General features: G+C 37.9%; 1 protein-coding gene across 1 annotated transcript in view; it reads right to left on the bottom strand.

Annotated features, from left to right (window-relative positions):
* Positions 1 to 25,572, bottom strand: part of TRHDE (thyrotropin releasing hormone degrading enzyme) — a 206,701-nt gene that overhangs the window by 1,997 nt on the left and 179,132 nt on the right. Inside the window, exons 13-18 of the mRNA XM_066319185.1 lie at positions 22,746 to 22,893; positions 20,560 to 20,657; positions 19,958 to 20,065; positions 8,265 to 8,432; positions 7,606 to 7,746; positions 1,146 to 1,227 (exon numbers count right to left, since the gene is read on the bottom strand). Of these exons, the coding sequence (XP_066175282.1) occupies positions 1,146 to 1,227; positions 7,606 to 7,746; positions 8,265 to 8,432; positions 19,958 to 20,065; positions 20,560 to 20,657; positions 22,746 to 22,893 (745 nt within the window). The remainder of the gene's footprint in view (positions 1 to 1,145; positions 1,228 to 7,605; positions 7,747 to 8,264; positions 8,433 to 19,957; positions 20,066 to 20,559; positions 20,658 to 22,745; positions 22,894 to 25,572) is intronic.

Below are 25,572 nucleotides of genomic sequence, written 5' to 3'. Positions count from 1 at the left end.
CAACTATTGTTCTTTTCAAGTAAGAATTGCAAGGCTGATCTTGCACAATAGGTTGCAGGTTATGTTGATCTGTACAAAATTAGATGGTTTTAGCAACACTTATGAATAACTAGTTAATTTTTTTTCCCAGAGACACCAAATTCATCTCAGTTTCTAAATTCTGACTTTCAGCAACATCTCTGTCCCTGGGCTCAAAACTCAAAAGGCTGACTTTGCAACTACCTCATTCTCATCACAGTTAAAAGCATGAAAGGGACTGGAAACTACCAAAATCAGACTTTACCTGATCGCTGTACTTTTCATACCAAAACGTTTATAATACCAGTTTCTTTTAGGGAAATATAACCAGGCATCTTACCAATCCTATCATGAAGGTGGAAACTAAGAGTACAGAAGGCTTCCTTGTGCAGGGCAGATACTCAAATCTAATCAACAGTGTCATTCCCACCTGGGGAGATGAAACCACCTGCGGCTCTCTCCTAAGTTATTGAAGCCACCAGACTTGAGTGCACACAAATGATTGGATGGAAATCAGGGCTCAATCAGAGTTCACGTAATGGTGGTTGTGCTGCGTAAGAACCACTGTATCCATTTGGAGCAGCATTGAGTAGGTGCTAAACAGGGTACAGCACAACTGCACAACTACCTCAGTCAGGACAGATGTTAAGTTAAAATGAGAAATCTTTCCCATCTAAATGGAAGTACAAATTATTGTGGAGCCATTTGGCCAGCATATTCAGTTAGCAGGTTTCTACACGTGGAAAATACTGTGAGAAAAACAGAGAACACATTGGCAGCTTCTACTTTCAACACTGATGTTTTCAAGGACTGTCCTCTGCAGCATGAGGTAATGAAGATAAACCTCTCATCTTCAGCTTCTCAACCAATAATGAAGAGAAAAAGACAAACCTTTATATCCAGCCAAGCACAAACAACTACCTGCACAATCCCCCTCCTGACACCTCAACACACTTGTGTGCTTTTTCAATCTGCTTCTCATCCTTGTGCTGCCCAACAGGTTGGTGCTGCACAGCCGGTTGGGCCTTTGCAGCAGAGAGAACAGAGCTCCTGGACAACCATATTATTTTTCCTCCCCTACTCGCTATGAATACAGCCTCACATGATAGAAGTAATTTAAAAATTACCTCTCTTAGTTCTCCTTCAGTATTGAGGAATTCCGTGACCCCACTGACAAGCTTTGAATTCATAAATAACGCTTCTCCATACCTGCATGGGCAAAAAGAAGATGCACAGAGAGTTACTGCATGAGCCAGGTCAACTGAAAATTAGAAAGTAATCTTCTTCAAGCAAGGGAGAAGGCACAAGACTGATTTTGGGGGATCAAGGGAACAGCATTGAAACTGGGTACTGGTATTTCAGGATAAAAACCTAGACTGAAACCTTCTAGGCTGAAATGCTTGTAATTATTAAGTCAGACGCTGCTAAGCAGAATGGGTTTAACTTAAGGCACAGATGAATGCTCCAGAGGAGGAGAGGACCAAACCACCTCCCACTTAAGGAAACAAAGGAGACTCAGGGGGGACCTCACAGCAGTCTACAACTTCCCCTCACAAGGGGAAGAGAAGGGGCAGGCATTGATCTCTTCTCTGTGATGTCAAATGACCTGAGGGAATGGCCTGTATTTGTGTCAGGGGAGGTTTTAGTCTGGATATCAGGAAAAGGTTCTTCACCCAGAGTGTGGCTGGGCATTGGACCAGGCTCCCCAGGGAAGTGGTCACAGCACCAGGCCTGTCTGAGTTGAAGAAGTGTTTGGACATTGCTCTTGGGCACATGGTGTGATTCTTGGGAATGGTGCTGTGCAGGGCCAGGTGCTGGACTCAATGATTCTTGTGGATTTCCTACCAACTCAGCTTATTCTGTGATTCTGTAAAATGCAGCTCAAAATACAGGTGCCAATGAAGGAGCAGAGCAGCAACTACGGAGAATTATTCTGAGGAACCCTTCAAGCTGTACCATTAAATCAGACTTTTCGATGTGCTGCAGCCTTCTCTGCATTTTGTATTCATCCACCTCATCTACATTATAAGTGGCCTTTGAAAAACTGAACTGAATCAAATTTTCTTGTTCCAGAATGCGATAATTAAAATAAATAATGCTGATAGGTATAATACTACTAAAATAATCCCCTGGGCCACAATGTAGCATTTCAAAGAACCAACCTGGAACGAAAATTTGAAAGCTTGGGCAAGGATTATCTAAAGGATATGCAGAAGCAATCAGCAATGATGTTTGGCAGGCAGTTGCTTTCATTCAAATCCTGCTGTTCACTTGGCTTTCCACAAGTTTTTCTAAATCCTCCAAATTAAGCACTACATCACTACTGACCAGATCACTCCTTAAGTTTCACATTTCACATTGGAATTGTTTGTGGGGTTTTCTGTTCTGAGGCTTGGGATTTTTTTCAGTGTCCAGCATGAAGAGTATTGTTCCACTGGAAACCAGAAGTAAGTCAAGTTAGATGTCATTCAGCATAGTGAAAGGCACTTGACAAATCGTTATCCTTATCTATGTCTGCATGTGTGTCCAAAGCAGTATCTAGCTAATCTGAACATGACTGGTTTTAAGATAGGGAATCTAGATCTCCTGTCAGACATGTGTAAGTACTACCAACAGACTTTACTGAAATTATGTTCATCTGGGGGAACAATTCAATTCATCGTCCACTTTTACAGACTGATTTATAGACGGAGTTCAAAATTCAAAGTGAAACGATCTGGCACAGTCACAGCTTTCTGTTCTGCTTCTGTTAATCCCAAATTGATTACCCTTAAATGCTTAGGTACTCTAAGCCACAGCTCTTTCAAAGTGGAGAAAGAAAAAAAAGGAGGACAGCCAAAGCAATAGGTATAGAAAGACGTGGAGGGAAGAGAACTAGGATCTCTTTGAGAAGATTCTGTTTTAGGGAAGGTTTATGTTATATTGCTTGCTATCTTGAGCTCTTATGAGGAAAAATGCCGTTAGAGGCATCAAAAATCCTACTCTCTGACCACTAATAAATGAATTATTCATGGCTATTTCAGCAAGTACATCTCTTTTCCCAAAATTTCAGTCACGCTGGAATATACAGACATCCAGAGGCAAACTACGGAAAGTAGGATTTCATGGTACTTTAAGCACATTTAGGCTTTCTAACAAAGCCCTATATTATTCCAGTCTCAGACATAACTGACTGTTTGGAAAACTGGAAGTTCCTCCTAATGGGGTATTTTGACAAGGTTACCAATCCACTTTAGACAAGCAACCTCAGAAAAACAGTTGCAGGTATTTTTCTTACAGTCCACTGTAGCAGCCACAGTACAAACAAGAAGTGACAGAATTCCTTCCACTAAAAATGATACCTTCATGCATACCTGTGCTTATTACTGCCCATTATGTATACCTGGTAAAAAGTCAGCCATTTATGGCAACTTCTATAGAAGCTCTGCTGACAAAAAAGCCAGAAGAGTCACCTTCCAAAACTGTATTATGCAGGTGTGAAAGATAAGAATAAACAGGAAAAGTGTTTGGTCTTACAAGAGTCAGTCTTCTTACCCTTCACAGGACAGACAATAGCGCATCAGAACCAGGGCCTTACATGCTGAACTTCCTGGAAGCATTCAGACACAGACTCTCCACTGCACTTTCCTTCTGCAGATGTAAACCCTGCAGTGCCCCACATTTGTACAGGCTTTGCACTTGTGCAATCTCTAGAGGCAGCATAGTCCATTTACTTTCGACAGATATAAATGCCTTCCCAAATACTGTCAGGTTCCCAAATGCTGACAAATGATTCAACACTTGAGAATGAAGGAATTCTTACAGGCAGCTGATGGATTAAATTTTCACACACAGACACGTGCTCACAGGATGAAAATGCTTTAGGAGACAAGGCAGTGCATGCTCAGGTAGCATGAAGTCAAGCATAGTATTTTCAATTCTCTTTTTCAGAGCTGTAGCAGTCTTAGTCCCACAGATTTCTTACTAAAGACATGTTAGACACCTCAGTTTTTAAGTCACCTATGTAAATGATATGAGTGACTTTGAAGACTTTACACATCATCAATATGTTCTGGATAATGCAAATACAAGTATACTGCAAAAATATGAAGGATTAACAACATTTTGTGGCAATTCTAACTCCTTGACATGCTATTTTTAAAAGTAAGAGGAAATAGTTATAATTTTATCTCCCTCAGCTATTTCACTTTACTATCTGAAACATCAACACTTTTTTTACTAAATTAAATGGAAAATACCACTGAAATATCATCTTATTAAATTAATGTCTCATACAAAGTATTTTAATTTTGAATCAAATTAAATAATCAATTATAATCGTAGAAAAATGATGCCTTGGGACAAGGTCTACTTGCATCATAGAATCCTAGAATGGTTGGGGTTGGAAATATCATCTCATTCCAATCCCTCTGCTATGGGCAGGGACACTTTTCACCAGACTAGGTTGCCCAAAGTCCTATCCAACAACACCACACCACCCTCACAGTAAAGGAATTCTTCCTATTATCTAATCTAAACCTGTCCTCCTTCAGTTTGTAGCCTTTTCCCCTTGTCTTATATGCCCTTGCAAAAAGTCCCTCTTCAGCCTTCCTGTAAGGACCCTTTAGGTACTGGAAGTTAGCAACCACAAAAAAGTCTATAAAAAGTCTATAAAAAGTCTCCCCAGTCTTCTCTTCCCCAGGCTGTACATTCCCAATTCTCTCAGCCTGTCTTCACAGGTCAGATACTCCAGCTGTCATATCATCTTTGTGACTGTCCTTGGCGCTTGCTTCAAGATGTGCATGGTCTTCTTGAAGCATAATTCCACAATAAAGCTTATATTTTAAAAATGCAGTAGTATGGTGAGCTCAAATTGGAAGCCTAATCATAGAACATTAGGGATTAGAATGAACCTTAAAGATCATTCAAATCATTCAGTCCCAACCCCCACCCCTCTATGTGCAGGGACACCTCCTTCTAGATCAGGTTGCTCAAGGCCTTATCCAGCCTGGCTTTGAACCCTGCCAAGGGATGGGGTACCCACAACCTCCCTGGACAACCAGTTCCAGTGTCTCATCACCCTCACAGTAAAAAATTTCTTCCTAATAGATTTCTTATTTCTTCTATTTGTACCTATTCCTCCTTGTCCTATCACTATGGTTCCTGAGGAAGACTCTGCCCCTCTCTGGTTTCATGGTAGGTCCCTTCAGATACCAGAATGTTGCTATCAGATCTCCATGCAACCTTCTCTTTTCTGGACTGAACAACCCCAAGTTCCTCAGCCTGTCTTTCTTTGTAGGGGAGGTGCTCCAGTCCTCTTCCCAACTTTATGGCCTTCCTCTGGACTTGCTGCAACAGTTCCATGTCCTTCATACCCTGGGAACGCTTGACCTGTTCACAGCTCTCCAGGTGGGGTCTCACCAGAGCACAGCAGAGAGGAGAATCCCCCCCCTTGACCTGCTGACTTTGGATGCAGCCCAGGGCTGGCCTTCTGGTCTGTGACTGCACATTGCTGGATCATGTTGAGTTTTTGATCAACCATCACCTCCAAGCCCTTCTCTGCAGGGCTGCTCCCAAATTGCTTCTCTGCCCAACCTGTGGGTGTGCCTGGGATTGCCAAGACCCAGCTGTAGGACCTTGCATGCTATCATGTCACTGTTTCACTGAACAGTTAAGGGTCAAGGTATCAATTAGACTGATTCTACTTTCTCAAAGTCTCATCTAAAAGGTTCTAATCTATGATTATAAAACAATATTATTTTCAATCTATAACATGTATATACAGCTTGCATTAACTATTTCATTTTACTATACTGAATCTTTTGGTGATCAACAGAAACTCAACTGGATGTCACTTTTAGAAAAATCAACTGCTACAATCTTTTTGGTGGCTCTGACTGTTTGGAGATCAAACTAAATGAAGGTAACAAAAAGACATTGTTGAGCAAAAAGACAAACTGTTATTATGTAATTTTATAAAAGGACAATAACAAGTCTTTCATGAGGCCTTACTGATTGTTATGAATTTAGATTGCACAGTGATGCATTCCAAGCAAGTGAAATAAATACAATCCAAATTCTATTTAAAATTAAATCAGCTAAAAGATTTGGCATGTAATATGGTTTGTTAAATATTTTCTATTTGTATACATTGCTAAACATTGACCACATCTAAAATCACAGGTATTAGCCAGGTTGTCAGATAAACATACTTACTAAAGCAGGACACAAGTACAGCATGTTTGTTTGTACCCATACAGATAATGATGGCTTTATGCCTAAACTCTGGATAAATCCCTGGAGAAACCTGAAAAATTATTTGCTATCTGCAATGGGCTGCATAATAGTAATACATCTGCCATCCACTTTCAGTGCAAAAGTCCAGTTCCTCAAGTAATCACACCAAAAGCAGATAATTCCTAATTTTTAAACTCTTCAGCACCCTTGTAGTTTTTTTGGAAATGGCTTTCAAAAAGTACACTCCTCCAATATAAAGTTTGAAAACCAACTGCAGCTGAAACCTATTTTCCCAGATGGACTTCTTCTAAAATTCCACTATACTATAAAGCATTATTCAAAACAGCATGAACAACTATGTGAATTTTTAGGAAAATTAAAACTCAGTGTCTCAGTTTCATTGACTCCTATTTTGATGCCGTGAAACCTATAGGAAGTTTACACCTGTATTCATCGGCCACTGAGATGGAGTTGCTTAAACACAGCATCTTAAATATACCATTTCAAATATTTGGTAGTACAATGGTTGGCTCCTCTCAAGTCCAGAATGGAACAGGTCTGCAATGCCTTTCCTGCCAACACCAAAGGTGTGACCTGGCATGAGATGCCTTAAAAATCTTGGACACCTGCCTTTGAGAATCTGAACCTCAACCAAGTTGTAGTCCTTTTTAATCTGTCAGTAGCAGACGCCTGCTGTGCAATCTTTCAGGCTCTCAGGCTGTCTCTAAAGAACTACATTCATTGAATTAGTATCAAAATATTAATCAAAAAGGATTTTAAAATGTTGACTGGGCTTCAGAGTAGGAGCATGTAGCACTTGTTCAAAGAGAAAGAGAAGCAGGTGTAAGGAGGAACTTTAATGTTAATCTATTTTTAATTCAAAATGTTGCTCCTCTATTACTTAAAACTCACCTGAAACACAGAGTGGAAAGAAACGGGATAACACTATATTAACATCCTTTTGAAAACGGGAATGTTTAAAAATGTGCATTTTTTCCACAGCAGAAATAATATTTTTGAAGAGATTATTTTTTCCATCAGACTTTAAATCACAAAAATTCCTTTGGGAACTGCCATTTTTGTCTGTGTAAAAACAGAACTGCAGCACTTGACATATAGATAGAATTCATTATCATAAGCACAGACACAATACACTAATATATACACAGATGATTGCTATGAGACAAATGTCTCTATGTGTGTGATAATCCATGAATAAATGCGTTTATGACTCATATGTAGGTATTCCATATTTAGAGACATCTCCATTTACGGACTAGAAGAGAATGGATTAGATTCAGAAACTTACATAAATATACACCTATACAATACTTATATCAATTATATCAAGATAAGAATTTATGTCTTTACCTAGCATTTAGTATTTTCCATTTTTCTCTGAAAAACTTCCAAGCAAGATCCCTTCCATGTGGATTTCGAGCTACGTGGATTATCACATCAATTGCATCCTGATCCAGGACAACTTCTGAGTTGAGAGATAAATTCAAAAGTCTAGAGAGAGAAACAAGAACATGTAGTTTCACAAACACCTTGTCTAACACCAGTCCATTGGAAAATTCATGGAAAAAAAAATCATTGCTGAATTGTTTAAGTCTCCAAGTGAGTTCAGTGGTTTATTTCTATGATTCCAAGGACTGGACACATTTATGAATTAGAAAAATCTTGATGTAAAAAGATTTCAATAAAAGCTGATTGCAACTTTACATGTGCACTTTTATAAAATCTTTAAATCAGATTGGTCAAGATGGCAAATAAAGGACATGGTAACAAAAATACAAAAATTATTACAGGATTTAAAACATTTCCAGTGAACAAAGGAAAATCTGGAATTGAAAAGATAATACATGTTAATTTTCATATGAATTGGAAAAAAGTACAAGACAGTTTAAACAGACAGTAAGCATGTACCTGACAAGCAAATTTCTTTCCTTTAGATGAAAGCTCAAGTGATGATCCATAACTGTTGAAGTGATTATAAGTAACAGATTCAAATATAGAATATTTTTTACCTGTTGAGCAAGTTTCTGTCATCACTGCAAGTTAAGGCTTCTAATAGTATTTTCTTCTCGGATACTGCTGTGGTAGAATGAAATTTCATCCAAATGAACTCCCATACATCTTCATCCATCAGTGAAACTCCTGTACAGTAGACAATGTCTCTCACATTGAGAGGGATTCTACAAAAGAAATCAGTAATAGTGTTGTGGTAAATAAGCAGTCTCCTGTATACAAAGAAGGACCATTTCTGAGACTTCTAAATTATTGTCCAACAGTAATATTTTGGGGGGTTTTAAAATAACATTTGTATCTCTTCACTGCCACCAGCATCTTCCAGGCCATCCTAATGGGCTTCCTAAAGGGTAGAAACATGCTTGCTAGGCTCTTCATAATGCTGTCACATTGTCAGGAGATTGTAAAATATAGTCATGTAGTTCATCAACTCCTAATGTGCCATGTAACTTTACAGGTAACATAAGCTCTCCAAATTAGTATGGAATCTTATCACTCTGTTGCTGGGCTCTATGCCAAATCTGCTCTTCTTGTCCTTTGCACTGTTTTACAACAGGACCTGAGCAGCCAGAAACTCCTCTTTGCTTGTGCTGGAAAGTGCTTCATCTTCATATAGTAACATACAAGTAAAAAAGGATGTGCTGTTACAATGACATTTAAACATGATATTGTCAGGAGAGAAGAAAATAGAAAATCTGTTCTTTTTTTTTTCAGCATAATAATACCAGTACAAAACCAGCTGTGCCATAGGATCATTGAGAACTGTGATTAATGCTAACTTATTATCAATGAAACTACAGTTTAATGACCAAATTCAGACCTAATATAGTATGTACATATGTATCTTTTTTTAAAAAAAAGGTCTCAGCTGGGCCTTCAATTTCTTACCTTGCTTATGTTTCCTGTACAAGCATACAAGCTGAAACATTTGTACCACTGTCCCATTAACTCAGGTAAGAACTGTGGGCTGGAAGGACTGTCACTCTGTGTTTGGCTAGTACAGACACATCAGCAGATGTACCTAGAAGTGGATGTCTAACCCCTGAATGGGTAGCCCTCCTCTCTTGTGATGTTTGCATTTTCCAAAATTTACAGTAAAACATATCAATTCAATGGGCTTTCCCAACTAGTATTTTTTTACATTCTAAGGGTCAACACCAGCAATTTTAGCAGCAGTGTAGTCAGTAAGCACAGGAACACTTGCATCTCTGGGAAGGAAGGAGACCTTAAGACAAATGATGGAGCTGATCCCATGACCATAGCCTACATGTCACGCCTTTCCTTGCTAAAAAAACTCTACTGCCACCAAATTAGGAGCAGTACACTGGCAGTGCTGCAGCAGATCTAATCAGTTATCATCCAATCAACTATTCCAGAGAAGGTTTTAGGTCTGCACCTATAAGCTAAATAATTAGGATAATGTGAAAAAAATCAGCCCCTACAAACCAAGACATCAAACACAAATACTGCTTTTAAAAGGCTTACCTTCAGAGATTACAAAATGTACAGCTATGAAACACTACAAACTACTCCAGTGGGAGGCTTGTAATCAGCACTGCAGACAGGGGGTTCCTCTTATGGAAAAGAAAATTGCTTATGAAAATGCAAATATCCCCAAAATAATTTCTCTTTAACTACTGCCCCTACAAGAGAGTCCTCTAATTGAATTTTGTCCATTTGTGGGGATTTTTGCTTTCTCACTCATCCAGTCATTTTGGACACATATTCTATCATTATCTCAATATCTGAAATCTCTGCAGTCTAGAGGTCTTTTAAGATTATAGGTTCCTGGAAAATTGTAGTTCCAAGGCACTAGATCAGCATGTGGATGTTTGCCCCTTGTATTAACCGAATCAAGTGGATAAAATTACCATTATTTTGGTACTGCTTGGGTTGTAACACTGCAGAACACATCCCGTTGCCAGTAAAACCTCATCTGTGCCTTCAAGGCTGCTCTCATTTTTAAAGAGCTAATATGATTGATGGGTACTTTAGAAGAACAAAAATAAACATTTAAGACCATCACTTTAAATGACTTTAATTTGAATACTGATCCAATTTATTTAACTTTATTTTTCTTGCATTACAGATATGATGGTGAGAATGAAATATGTAGCTAGACGAGTTTGTTTAAAAATTAAACACTTTGGGAGAAAAAGTTAAAAATTAAACAGTTAGAAAAAAATTAATTAAAATCGTGCTGTGCTTTTACAGAGATTTCTTTTTTTCAAGAGTGAATTATAAAGCTCTACAATGAGCTAAGAATAATGTTCTAAGTCATAATTAATTGGTACATATTTGCTCCTATTTAAAATATGTTCTAACAGTTGAAGACACACTTATAAAATTGGACCACAATTATTTATCTTCTAGGGAAACTGTGTTCTAATTTTTTTAAATGTAAATGTACACAGTTTAGACAGTTCCTTGATTAGGTAACATGTTTCAATACCATTTAGGGTAATATTTGACAAAGAAAATTAATCGGGAACATTATTCTTATTTTTTGCAACAATTTAACACTTAAGCCTATTTTTCCTGATGACTATATTTATCATCTTGTTTAATAGGTTACAGGGCTCTGATAAGAAACAAAAATGAAATATTAGTACTTTGTTGGCAGATCTGTAAAACAGACTCTATTATAAAGAAGAGTACCATACAGCTTACTTTTAAAAACTTCAATCCCAAATTTTATACTCCCATTCTCTATAACAAACTCCAGGAGTCATGCTGGTTTTTGTGCAGAAAGAGGAGGGGATGATCCTCTGCCATAGCACATACCCAGTCTAAAGAGAGAGGGCAGAACTTCCACTTGAAAACTGAGGCACAGAGCTGGGATGGGCTTGACACTCAGGCACCTGTCCCACCTCAGATTCAGGGGGCATTAACTGAGGATGTGGCTACTCAAGGTATCTAGGGCAAAGCTATGCACAGTCCCTGTCCTGTGCTCCCAAGTTTCAGGTGTCACATAGGTCTGACAGAGGCTGGCAGAGAATACACCATGCCTCAAGTGATGGTTACTGCTACTGCTCCATCCCATTTCCATTGCAGATCCCCCACAAGTGAATATGCAACCAGCACAGCTAAGCTCTTCAACGCTGATTTTAATGACTGAGTGATGAGTACTTCTTTGTGACACTGATCCCTGAGTAGATATGCCTTTGTCCATTCTGTGGACAGTTTTTTCAACAAAAATATGGCAATTTCTGATCAATTGTTTTGCAAAGTTGTGGAGAGATTGTCCCTGAATGAGAAAATTGGAGACTAATCTATCTAAATTCTAAGGATTTCAAATTAATTACTGCTAATCTATAATTACTACATATAGGGTCATTTTACTGCAGTAACACAAAGAAGTCAGAAGGTAAAAAACACTGCCTGAACCAGCTGCCCAGTTTTAACTTCTACAAGATGAAGTCCTCTCTCTATTTAGACCCAGATGGTCTTTCAGAGTGCTAAGTCCTTGATTAACTCATGCACTCAACAGCGTTTTCGTCCTCCTTAAGTTTTATTGACTTGAGTCCAAGAGTCTACTCAAATGTGGTAACAACCTATTAATTAGCAAATCACTTCAGCAACATTGGCTCACATTAGCTGGCAAAGCTCCAGAAACATTTCAAAACGTATGAATAGCTATGCTTGATTTTTTTCAGTAATTAAAGCTTCTAGGGGTTGCAAACACAGAAAAAGGGATTCACTTTATTTTTTTACATTTATCAGACACTCACGCATGAAAAAAATTTAAACAACTCTCATTTTTCATGTTTGCTGCTAACAACTTCCAAAAATAGCTGTTAGGCATCAATCCCTTGAAAGAACCCAGTGTGTCTTCCAAGAAACTAACAAAAGTAATTAACCTGTTGGCCATGTTCTCACAAATACTGCTGTAGGCGGTTAAACGTAAGTACATCTCTAAGTTGTTGCAAGACAGTAGCACTACTGTGTCCATGTGAAACACAAAAATAAAATTATCTACCGCAAGTAATTAGATACAGAAATAAAGCAGGAAGAAAAAGAAAGAAAAAAATGCTTGTTTGGAAAAACTTCTGATTTTCTATCACCTAAGACAGACTTCATTGAAACTACTTCAATTAATGAATGGTAATTTGTTACTTACTGCTCCCTAAGATCTATGGGGAGTTTTGTTTACAGACATGCAACACATTCCTATACACATGTGCTATTGTTTTTATGGTGGCATTTCCACTGAGTTGTTAAAGGTGCAGTCAAGTAAGTATACTGCCAACTCAGGCAGATGGATGGACATGAATCCATCAGTCCTTTGTAGAGGAAACACAAAAACTGCATGAACAAGTGTGGAGGTTCACAACTCACAAATCTGGCCAGCTGGTTATCACTGTCCTTCAAATTATGTGATGGAAGACATTTACTTCATTATTTACCCCTTTCATAAGATGACAAAAAATTAACCAATGTTCCTAACCATCACAGCAGCACGACAGAAGTGAAATGGCAAACAGAAGTCACTGAGAAAGTCCCTATCTACATTACTACACTTTAAAAGATCAGATGAGGTTATTTAGTATTAGTGTGCAGAGATGTAAGATCCTGATTTCATTACTTAGTAACCAAAAGTGGTTCATTTGTCATGCAAACAACACACAGATGTGTTCTGACTTGAAACCCACAGAGAGAACAGCAAAGTTCATCTCCTATTCTCTTTTCAGTGCCTGTAGCAGGGCATCTTGCCCCCCACAAGAACTTTTCTGTTGCTTGTTAACCAGTCAGATAACTGAAACAGGAACAGCTGTCTTCTAGTGAGTTCTTTTGGCACCATAGGGTTAACACTGGTCTGGCATCTCCCAACTGCCAATAAGCATCTTAATGTTGATGTGAGATCTGGGAGACAAGCTTGATTTCTCACTGACAGACACCTCACTTTACAAACTCCAAAAACTACACCAAACTCCCACAAAGCAGACATCCTCTACACATTCCATGGAAATGTGTGGAGTTTTTCCCATGAGTAGGGATGCTTGCTTTTGGTTACTCCCACGGGGATTGAGGGAAGGAATTGGTGTACATTGTCATCATTTCGGTGGTAAGTAACATTTGACTCCTAAACAATACCATTTCTTTTGCTATCTTTAATATAGGTACTTTGATGTCAGCACTGCCTTATGTCATGCTGTAATCTACTAGTAGTTCTTTCTAGTTTTATACTGTGTAATAAGTAAGTCTGATTAAGACCTTTTGTCTATTGCTGCCTTTCTATTTAATAAATATATTTCATTAAAATAGACCTGATTTGCCATCCTTAGTATGTGCAGGCCAGAATAATTTCTAAAATTGAAACTGTTGCCAAAATCTAAGGCTAAGACAGGACTTCTCTGAAGCTCCCACTGGTCCTGTGACATGGCCCCCACCACAGCACTCCAAAATTTCTCAGAACAATCTGGATGATAAGACCAGATCAATTTTTAAATATCTGTATTTGTATTCAGAATTGTCCATTGGTCTCTACTCCCCATTCACAAAGACAAACAAATGCATACTTCATTAACCCATGGGTTACAGAATGGATGCTGGCTTAGCCTAATTCAGCGCCTGCACTCCCCGCTGCAAATATCATCAAAATTGATCAGAGTGCTTGTGACAGAAAATTAATAGTGGAAATACTAAAAAACTGTATTAAAGCTAAAATCACCCCAAAGTGATGTGACTCATTAGTGAAACACATTTACTCTAAGTTTTCTAGGGGTATTAAGGCAATTAATTAAGTTACTTCATTTCCATGTTAACAACGGCAATAAATAGCAATGGTAACATTTCTAAAAATCAAGAGCAAAGGAAAGTGGCTATGACCAGCTGGGACCTTCCAACAGGTCCAGTAACATCTCACAGAACATCTGCACATAACTGTGTCTAATGCAATACTATCATCCCCCACTGTTTAGTGCTGCATGACAGAAGAACAGCATCACCACAGCTCTACCAACAGAATCAGAGTACAAGTACTCCTTTTTCTGCTGAAGGCAGAATCAGCTGTCTCAAATCAAAGCAGCTCTCTCACATATTCACGTTTACATCACCCTGTTTAACTTTGCCCCAAGCAAGCATACATCCACAGTCAACTTTGCCAGCAGAAATGTATACATAGTAGCCTGTAGCTGATGTATGGCAAGAGCAGCTGAAAGATAACTGCGCCTGCACCCACAGAGATGTCTGCAAAAACATGCTCATGTCTATGGGTAAGCTGTGCTTCGAGTCATCATGATGAGTATTTGAATATTACCCCATTATCGCCTGTCAGGAGTTCACATATTCTGAACAGCTCTCTGTGCATTCTTTCCTGAACTTCAGAAATACATGTTTACTCAGCCTATCCAAGGCAAGAAGTCTGAAAATGCTAATCCTCTTAGAAACATGTTTTTCTTACAGAATAGATGCAGTGAAGGTTAAAGGGGTTAACAAGGCTGATTATTAAGCTCAGGCAGGCATTGAATGGTAATTTTGTTAATTTTTTAGGCTGAACCACAACACTGTTATATCCACGGAGTGTGAATAATGTATTTCTTCATACATGAAAGCTTCACAGGGATGAGCTCAGTTAAATGAAAGTAGAAGCAAACATCTTTATTTTCAGCCAACAGTAGCTTCTCTTGTACAACATTCTCCTGTTGATTGAATCCCAGTAACTTTACATTCTTAAACGACAAGGGAAATTTCAAAATGGTTATGTTCTCTATTCTGTTTGTATTCCTCTGAACATCAACATGAAATTTTTAAGAGTTTCCATTGTTCCAGTACAGGAGCAGCATATATCCCAATTTAAGAGGGTGAAAATGATTGTTTCAATATCACCGTCAAGTCAGAAGTAAACACAGCCCTTCAAGCAATCAGCCATTAAAAAAGAGTAAAATTATTTAAATTCATTGATTAAAACACTGCAAGATCTGCTTGGAGGTGTAACTTCAGATCATCATCCGTAGAAAGGAACTACGACCTTTCGAACAACTGCAAAGATTAAAATATATCAATTCCTAAACAAGCAAAACAAGATGTCTCCTTACAGTCTATTCTGCTTCTGAAGCTATGTGTTTGGCTTGCTCCTTGTACAAATAAATTTCTTCTTCAGTTATGTCTCTTTTTTTCCATTGTATTTTCTCCTGAAAAAGCAGGCACAAGCAATACCACCTAAAGCCTCTTGCACACTAAGTATTTCTAGTATTTCAGGTACTGAGGCACCTTTTCCCTCAGATGAACACTCTCTCATCTTTAGACTAGAGAGCTGTATCATTTCTCCTGTTAATAAAATAAATTCCAGTGGCTGAGCTGAAGCTAGAGGAGGAAGGTGTGTTGCAGCACCTTAATACTGTCCCAAACACCTCACAGACAGGTCATCAGGCTTGCTTTCTGCATTGGCAGATACTGGGCTGAGGTGCTGAACTGAAGCACAGCAAACTGCTGGTATCCCAGCACTACTGTTTGAAATGGTGCTGAAGAGCATCTTCTCTGCCAGCTGTGTTGGAAAAGGAAAGGAGCAGTCCTTTTCCTGCTTTAGCGACAATATTGAAAGGCATCTTTTGCAAGGACCACATACCCTACAATTGCCATTTACGTACATATCATTTGATACAGGTATCTTTCCTACTACCTGTAGTGCTGGACCTTAAGAGGGCCCACTCACGCTTCAGAATCTCACATTAAGAGGCTCTTCACAGCACAGTGGCTGCTGCATTTTTAGAGGCCCCCAAATCCCCCTGTAGGAAGCATAACTCTGAGCATCTGATTCTGCCCTGTGAGCCAGGCATTCAAAAACAAAGCAATACCTAAGTCACTTCAGAAATTCGAGTCTTCACAGCCTCTCAGCTGACTTCCACTTTCATGAATAGAGGCTAGTGTTGAAGATCACATACATATAAGTTGGGTTTTTTTCACTAATTCCAGAAGAAAATCTGCAGCACTATAGTTGGAACTATAATGGCTTTTTCAAACAGTACTGGAAATACAAAGAGGACCTCTGGCTTTGTGCTAAGAATGACCATTATTTTACTTGGTGAACATTGGCAAATTGTTTGCACAGTAAAGAGTATATAATTACTAAATAGAAACAGTATGTGATATTATGATTACTTCACTTTCTTATTGTGAAGAGCAGATGGTAATTAATTTCTGGACGTATCAGATTAAATGTAATTACTAAACACCACAGCAATTGTAAGAATATGCCAATAAAACAGAGCTAGACATTACTGTACTACCCAAAACTTTATCCAAAATTAAATATTACAAGTAGAACATAAAAAATATTTCTAAAGAACATCTAAAAAGTTCATAGATTAAAAATGTGGCAAAGAAAGTTATGAATGTTAGCATTTCTTCAGTATTATTTATAGCACATTCTCTGTTATAGTTATTTCAACTTTAACTGCAGGGGAATCAAAAACCTCCCCTATATGATTTACTGACTGTGCATTTATGTGGTATTTAATATCACATTTAATTTAATACTGACTAAATTTTCAGTTGATTAAAATCTTGAGACACAAACCTTATTCCATGGTCCCTACTGCTTTGAAAAGTTTGTGTAATCTTCCAGAATAAAGTTTCTGGGAGGGGATGGGTGGAAATGTTGCAAATTAGCCTTTATTTTTACTGTCACGGTAACACTTAAATGATATCTATATATAAAATGTATCTGAACTCTCTGGAACTTTGTTTTTGTGCTCTGGCTATGCAAACCCAGCAAAACCAGTCTTTCTGCAGTGATCAGTCAATCACGTGGGTCTGTTTCGTAAGAGGGAATGGCAAACCCAAGAACATTTACAGTAACTGCTGATAAGGAATGGAATGGGCAAGGATACATAGAGTTTCTGTATCTGTCACCAACTTTTCTCACCAGTTGTCAGAGAATTCTGGAGACATAGGAGTGTTGCCTCAAGTTTGCCTGTTTTTCACTTTTTGCATTTTGTTCTCACGCAGCTTCGAGTAAACTATGTATATTATTAGAATTGTTTACATTCTTCCTCTCTAGGAGGAGAATGATGATTGATGGTGATGGTCACCAATGAGGTCGAAGAGGTGGCTACCTGTGTAGCCAATCTTGGCCTGTCTGTAAATCTGTATAAATATGGAGTCAGAAAAACAAAGTAGAAGCTTTCCTGCTTGACCTCCTGCTGCCTGCTTCGTCCTTTCGTGCTCCTAACAGCAGCCGCAAGTGTGACCCTCCGTCACATAGGAGCAGCATGAGTTTCCCCTTCTTTGTGAGGAAACGGGCTCTGAGGGAATCTTACAGGTTCTGAGGAGGTTGTTTGCAGCAAATTCACAAATAGCTGTTAAGGGCATCAAACTGAGCAAGCACTTGACTGATGAGAAAGAATACAAAATGGCACCTCTTAGACGTGCTCTCTGCATATATCTTGTACTTATCTGCTTGCCCTTTGCACTTGAGCAAGTTATTGTCTCTGAAGTGCTAGAAGAGGCAGAAGCATGACTCAAACACCATGCTAATTAAGTTCTGATTGTGGAATCATCAGTTTCTTGGTAAAAAAGTAGGCAAAAGAGCCCTTGCTCCACTTTCAGGATTCAGTCCGAGTTAGCTTAAACTGAGTAAAGGTGCTACGGGGTAGCTCTGATTCAACAGGATCCGAACATTCCCAACTGACACTGACACTGACACTGACACTGACACTGACATACCCTACAAATGCTGCTACTGTGAAACTCAGGCTCATCTAGTCTTTGCAATATTGTTTCAATGTAAGTAGATAGGAGATGAGTTTTGAGCATATATTAGTTACATTCAGGATGTGAGACTGCTCTGAGAAAACTGGGAAGTTCTGGAGGGGGACTGAACAAATCCTACAATCTTAAAAAATACATAAAGTGTGTCCCTATATTCTTTGCCAGTTGTACCCCTATTTATCAGCTGTCAATCTCTATTCTGTAATTACATTATTTGCTGCAGCCATTTTTCAAAACTGTGCAGCTCCTTTGAGAAACACATTGCTTTAACTTAGTAGCTATTCTCCTCTGCCCTGCTGTGGTGCTTTTATCATAATACTCATCATAGGCTGGCAACCACAATCTTCTGCTGCCAAAAATGGCCCCATTGAAAGGCTAAGATGAATCTTCAGACAGCTCCTTAAATTTATTCCTTTTCTCTCTTGCTACTGTTAGTAAAGCAATAAGCTTGTGTTTTGTTATGTTTTTCTTTTCTGATGCCTCCTTTCTTAATCCTATTGGAAAGGCACAGGCAGGTAGCTTTGCAGGGTGACAGCTTTTTTAACACTGAATAATCTACTGCTGTGCATGCTAATAGGTAATGCTAGGTTTGATTAACTAATTTTGCAAATGAATATCTAAGTAAATTACTTTTGCAGACTGTTTCCAATGATTCTTTCTCTTTAATTGCCTCTTTGAATAGCTTCATACTGATTGTTGCTGCTTATGGTAAGAATTCATATAAAACCCTGGGGTATATATTTCATAGTAAATATATCTGGTATCACCTTACACAAGAAAACCCTCCATCTTACACACATTTACTTAAAGCTACATAGTCATAGTTTCAAGCTATTTTTTTTCCAGAAGTTTCAAAGTCATATAGGAAAGTAATTTCTCTTCATGGCTGGTTTTAAAAGACACTTGGATACTTCCGTAACTGGGTATGCCCATAAAGGATTTTTAAAGACTACAAAGACAGACAGAGATAAACTAATTGCAAACAAACACCGCTAAGTCCAAGAAATCTCTGAAAATTCCTGCTTGCTTGTATGGCTAGACAGATTTGATCTTTTTGATGAGCTAATACAAGCCTGCAACTAAAAATGAGGGACTTTTTCTCTTACCTTCTTCTTTTGTATTTGAAAGTAAAATATTCTCTTTTAAACTAAAATATCATGCCATGTACAAATGTGTACAGTGCAAATATTTCACATAATCAGAAAATCCACTGTTCTTTCTAAAGAAATTGTGGTCTTAACCTATACTCTGCACTCATCTCATTGTCCATAGATCGCTACATACTTAAATATTTGAAATTTCAGTTATTTCAAGTTTCTTAGATGCCTGCCTTTAAAAGATAAACTTCATACACTATCCATGGCTCACGTTCCTTTGCCTCAGCTGAATAAACCTGTGTCCTGACAGCCTAACTTACATATTTGCTGTCAAACCACTACAGTGCTGCTAATGCTCAAGGCTTCAGATCTCTAATATTTCCTGCTCTCTGAAACCTTACATGAGCTTTTCCATGTATTCCTGAATCATATTAATATTTAAGTCCTAACCCTTAAATACCTTGTAATGTTTCCCTCCAACACATATCCTTCCTTCTCAGTCCTTCTGTTGCTAACCTCTCCCACTTCTTTATAGGTTTAGCACCTTCTGCTCTCTTACCCCAACATGTCTGACAACATGGTGTTCACTCACCTCTCTTTAAGTCCATCATTAAAACCCATCTTATCATCTTCTTACATAGAATATCCAACAGTAATTTATCAGGAGTGGGCAGAATCCCCTCCACCCACTCATATATGCAAAGTCAAATAATTCATTCTGAAACCCCACAGGCACTTTCATATGACAGCCAGCAACCTCTGCTTCCTCCTGTAAAAAAAAATCTTTGCAAAAGAGGGCACAGCAGACAGGGCAGGCAGGCAAGGAAGAGCTAAACTGCTTCTCAGTAGGAGAAATGTGAGATACACATTTCAGCTCCACTTACCGGTTCCTATTGCTAGAAATCCAGTCAGAGATCAACGTTGCAGCCTGCTGGTGACAGTGTTTGTTCCCAAAGCTGCAGGCCAGCATGATGACTTCCCGACGCAACTCTCTGTCCAAATTAAAGAAAGCAATATGGCCGCATCAACAAATGTGTCTGAATGTTTACAAAAAACTGTTTCTCATACAGTGACAGCAACCAGTAGTTGGGCAACATATCCAAGACAATCTGGCTTTACAGATCTCAGTGCCAGTTTAATGCCTGGAACTACTAAAGAAAGGTCATAGATCAAAACTAGCCCCCATTTACACTTCGGCACACTTCCCAACCTCTGTGGTCACATGAGTACAAGTTCTTAGAAATCCAGTGTATCCAGTCAGATATTAAGTTAGAGCTTAGGAAATAATGTTCTCCCAACTTAAGAAAGAAGAATTCATCTCACAGCATCTTTCTGCTCTCACTGCAACCCAGAAAGGAAAAAAGAGAAGGGCGACAGAGCTAAGAAATTATCACTGATTCACGCTAAACATGACTAAATTCTAGGAGGATGCCTTTATATAATTATATTTCACTAATAAACAATAAAAAAGTAAATTTAACAGTACTCATGTTGGTATGATGCTTGAACAAGTGATTTGTTTAAATTGTTTGTTGGCCATCCAAGCTTCAGATACATCGATGCCACTTGTCTTAAAATATACTCCTGAGGAAGAAAAGAAAAGTATATTTCATGTTAAAAATCATTTATTTTACTTGAAATTTAAATACTGCTGACTAGTGAGGTTTGGCCTCTCTTTTTATCCTCAAATAATGTCCAATTCCAGAGACTTAGCAAAGCTGTTTGTCCACTTACAAACTTCCTTCACTGCTATAGTAAGAAGCAGTCTCTAGATAAGCTACTTGATTAGATGCCTAGCATAAGACAATACATTGGTTTAAAATCCATGAATTTCAAAAGTTTATTACACGCTACTTTGAACTCAAAATGCACAGCTGAAAAATTACAAGAGTGTCAATAGCTTAATTTCTACTTTGTGGCAAATCTTGACTACACCATGCATGTTCACTTTTAAAAGAACACTATTTAATATCCATAGCCATGGCAAAAACGTTATGTGTGTACAGTCAATTGACTTCAGAATACCTAACAACGTGGCTGTAAATAAGCTTTGTTCACGCACACTTAATGACACTGTACTTTAAGTTTAGGCTCCTGGTGTGCTTAAGGAACAAAAGAAGCACAAGATACATTTAAGTGACTTCTACTTTTTAGACAGAAGACATATTTACATACTCTGACCAGTTTTGAAGAAAACCCTGTCATTGTATCCAGTGTAATTTTTTTCCCAGTTGAATTCATCAATTTGAAAAAGAGAACTGAGATATACAGAACATCATAGGAGAGCATCTATTTTATCATTACAGATGCATAGGCGTGTATACAACTCAACACAAAAGATTCATACTGCAGCTTTCTCTAGCAGATATGTTATTCTGTGACTAAAAAGACTTTTCATTCCCTCTGCTATCACCCCAGCTTTCAAAACTCCCATCAGTAGTAATAAAACATAACCTGGCTGTGAATTTTACTGATTTTATTTATTAAAATAGTGTTTTCTTTACACAACCATGTTTACGAGTAAATAGCAATGGCAGACTCATAAGAATTTTTTCTTTGCAATTAACAACAGACTAAATATGCAAATTATTTCAACTGCATTTTACATTATGGCTCTAGCTGGTATGTAGGCCTTAGTGTATGTTCTATAAAAATAATTTTCCATGTCATCAGGTAACTCTGTGTGTGTGTGTATCTATATATCTATATATGTATTAACTCCTATATATATACGCAGTCACTTCTAACTTTCTCCTCTCTGAGCATAGTGTCAATGGTTACACACACACCAACAAATATTCCCAAATTTAAGAAAAAAAAAAGCATCCTTAAGCATTTCAGGTTTTTAAAAGCTCCTTCATTTGAAGGCTTTACAACATTACATAAAGTTACCGTATGCTGGCTGTTGCAAATACGTAGACTACATAAAATTCATAGTGAATAAAAACCCCTAGAGTTTGTAATTGTCACTGGCTGCAGTCAAATCCTGTGTACTTCATAAACTATGCTTCAGTGTAACTACAGGTACATGTTAAAATATTTGCCATGTCTATGTTAATTATCTACTGCGAGCTATTACTGCTGTCCCTTTGGACACAATTATGAATGGGCTTTTGACTCAACGGTATCTAATTCTTGTTAATTAAGGTAACTGCACTGAATTCACCATGGATTTTGGGATGAAATTATGACTACAAATCTTTGCTTCAGTTACATGTATTCTGCTCAGCTGTGTCTATATTTGTTGCTCTTGCTGATCTTGGGCACCCACCTAAACATCACCATGGGGGTCCTCAAAAGAGAAAATCTGGCAATAGAATACTCTGACTCTTTTAAGTGAAACACTTCATTTGTCATAACATTTTACATGAGGGATAATTACCTTTCCTTCTTCTAGTCATATATACCTCAAACAACAGTTATCACCGTTCAAATGCAAATGAACCAAAGCTTAATAATTGCTATGTTTAAATAAAGAGTAATTAGGAAGAAAGTTAATATCCCTAGGTCATTTACAGTATCTGACTAGGGAACAGTTCAAATCTTGGCAATAATATGAGAGAGTAAGAGGCAAAAGGAAGAAATGCAGGAAGGACAGACAGATGGAGAGAGTGAGGGGAAGAACTAGAGGAAGAACTATAGGAAGAACTAGAGGAAGACTGTATCTCTTACATTGAAGATATTGTAGTTTTCTGTACGGTCCAACAATTTATCTAGAGGATAAAGAGCTCGGCTCGCAGCATGCCAAGGCAGGAAATCTTTTTCCTCTGAAAGGTACCTCATAATCTCCAAAGGAATATTCTGAGGCAAATAACCGGCTCTGCACAATAAAAGAAGTTAGTATTAAATTGGTTTTCAGAAGATATTCACGATAGTGCATAAACTTATTTTTTTCCCAAATGAAATTAAAATGCAGAGAAACATGATCAACTCATCACACTTTAACGACATAAAAATCAACCTTATAAAAAACCAGCAACTTCAGTCTCTCCCAACACATGGAAGCATACAGACTTGATGAAGTAAGGCACGAACACACATGAAAGAAAACCAGACAAGATATCCCTACTTTGAACGGATTCCCGAGGCTATGAAAAACATGAATGAAGAAGTAACCGCCTTCAAGGGAAAAAAAAAAATCAAAATATATCCCAAACAAAAGGAAGATGTTGCTTTGTTTGATTTGTAAGATAGAACGCTGTCTGCATAAAATCAACAACCCAAGGCATTTTGCTTAAGAAAACACTTCTAATGACCATCAGCAATTGAAAAAAACTAGTGCTGAAGAGGAAGCTTTAGTTTTATTCTCTTATTCTCTTCACTCTTTTCTCTCTCCTTTACAACTGTCTTGTCTTCTATCCACCCTAAACCACTTTGGAAGGACTTATCCAGTGACATCACTTTGGTTCAGGATGCTCCAGCATTTTGCACATAAATCATGGATTTTTTCAGGTGTTTATAAATCAACCAGCTAAAATTTTGTCCCATTTTTTGCAATCATAAAAGATCTCCCCCTGCATGGGAAAAAGTGTAAGGGGTGTACAGGAAGGGTCCTGAAACAATAGCACAACACGTAAAATGCAATACAGATACAAGCATTTGAAAGTGACTTTAAAAACCAAATACAGAAAATGCCAAGCTTTAGCTTTTGTTCTCACTTTCTTTTTCAGAATAGCACTTTTTCTTAACTATCCAGATTGCAGAAACAAAGTTCAACCCTGTGGGTGTGAACTTTCCAGAAACACATTGTCTGCTCTTCTCCTGATGCAGGTGTTTAAATCCCAAAGGAGATAACTATCTGCCTAGAGAGGAGATGATTCTCTTTTCATTAAACAGTTAAAATCAGCAAGGTAGATTGCACAAAGTTCAGTTTAATAGGCTACACTATGATATAGCTTCACAGACTAGTTTTTCTCCTTCAATGCGAATGTCCTTCAATTTCCATCAGTGTGGAAGAAAAGTACATATACAGCAAACAAAATTACACATATTAGTACAGAAATTAACCATTGCATACCTGTTAATATAAAATTTTATCTCTGCTGTAGTAACATGTAAAAGCTGCCTTGCTGCTTGAAATAGTTTGTTTTCTTGCAATGTGCACCACATCATGCACATTAAAATGCAGAAAAACATGATCAACTCAACACACTTTAACGACATAAAAATCAACCATTTTTTTACACTATCTATTGGAAGAATTATACTCTGTTCCCTTCATGTTCTCAGGAAATAAGTGAGTTCATGTAACAGATTTCAAAAGTATCCATCCCACCCTCCAGTCTGCTCCATGTGATTTTTGTCCACATTTTATTAGCTCTGTTTTCAACTCTGGTTCCAGCACATACTCAAGCATGAAAAACAAGATCACTTGGGGAGCCCACTGTGCCAACTGAGGAACTGAGCAGATTTGAAATGAAAGTGGCCAAGCCTTTAGAGTAGGCAGTGGAGAAAGTCCAACACATCCGAAGACAGAAGGTTAGTCCATTTAATAGGTCTTGTTTCTGAAGTAGCAGACTATCATTAATATGAGTTCCATGCCTTAATACTTTGTAAAGATTTCTAAACGTAATTAATGGAGCCATAAGTATGGTGGACTGACTGCAGTTAGAAATTCTGGAGGTAATGTTAGCAAATAGGTAAACTATCTTAAAGTTGCATATATACAATTAGTTTCTAAGAGAATTTGTGATTATTTTTACTGATAATTTGATTGACATGAAAAAGTATGGAGTAAGAAACAAGAGGAATACCTCTAGGAAACACGCTGCTCAAGGAATAAACAGATTAATATTTATTATAGCTGCATAAATGGACATTTAAGTTCATGTTTTGAAATTAAATCTACCTATACTAAATGCAAAAAGGAAATCAACACTGCAAAACAAACAGATTAGTTCTTCTTAACTTCTCCATAAAGAATCATAAGAAGTGAACTCAGAGATCCTATCTCTTATTCCTGAGCTCAGAGCTTCCTGGTAAGTTTCAAAATCATGATTCTTGGATGATGATATTCACTCATCCTGTTCACAACAGCTGTTATTCTCATCACTCACTGCTTCTAACTTCCAAATTTATCAGACTATTCAATTATGCCTATCTCACTTCCTGACTCCCACTTTTCCTATTGTTTCTCTAAGAGTATTGTGCAACTTACACAAACAGATTGTGGCAAAATTAGATTTTTTCCTGTTTACTCCTGACCCTCCTTCTCTTTCAGGGTACGACCCTAGAAAGAGCTTATGCTCAGTATCATCAGAATCACCCCCTCAACCACACATCAACCAATCCATCCCGAGAGAAGGGATGGGGATGAAGGGGAATTCTCGGGGATGAAGGGAGATGAAAGATTCTTGGGGATGAAGGGAGATGCTTGTCATTATTATATAAATGACAACAAATTCATCACTTCAGAACATGGTTTAGAGGAAAAGTGGATATGGTTGCTACAATTAATTTTAAATTCTTCTGTGAGCACATGCTAGGCAGTACAGATGCT

The sequence above is a fragment of the Sylvia atricapilla genome, chromosome 5 (genome assembly GCF_009819655.1).
Source record: "Sylvia atricapilla isolate bSylAtr1 chromosome 5, bSylAtr1.pri, whole genome shotgun sequence".
In the NCBI taxonomy this organism is placed as follows: domain Eukaryota; kingdom Metazoa; phylum Chordata; class Aves; order Passeriformes; family Sylviidae; genus Sylvia; species Sylvia atricapilla.
The sequence above is the reverse complement of the archived record's forward strand: the minus strand, read 5'-3'. Positions and strand labels throughout refer to the sequence as shown.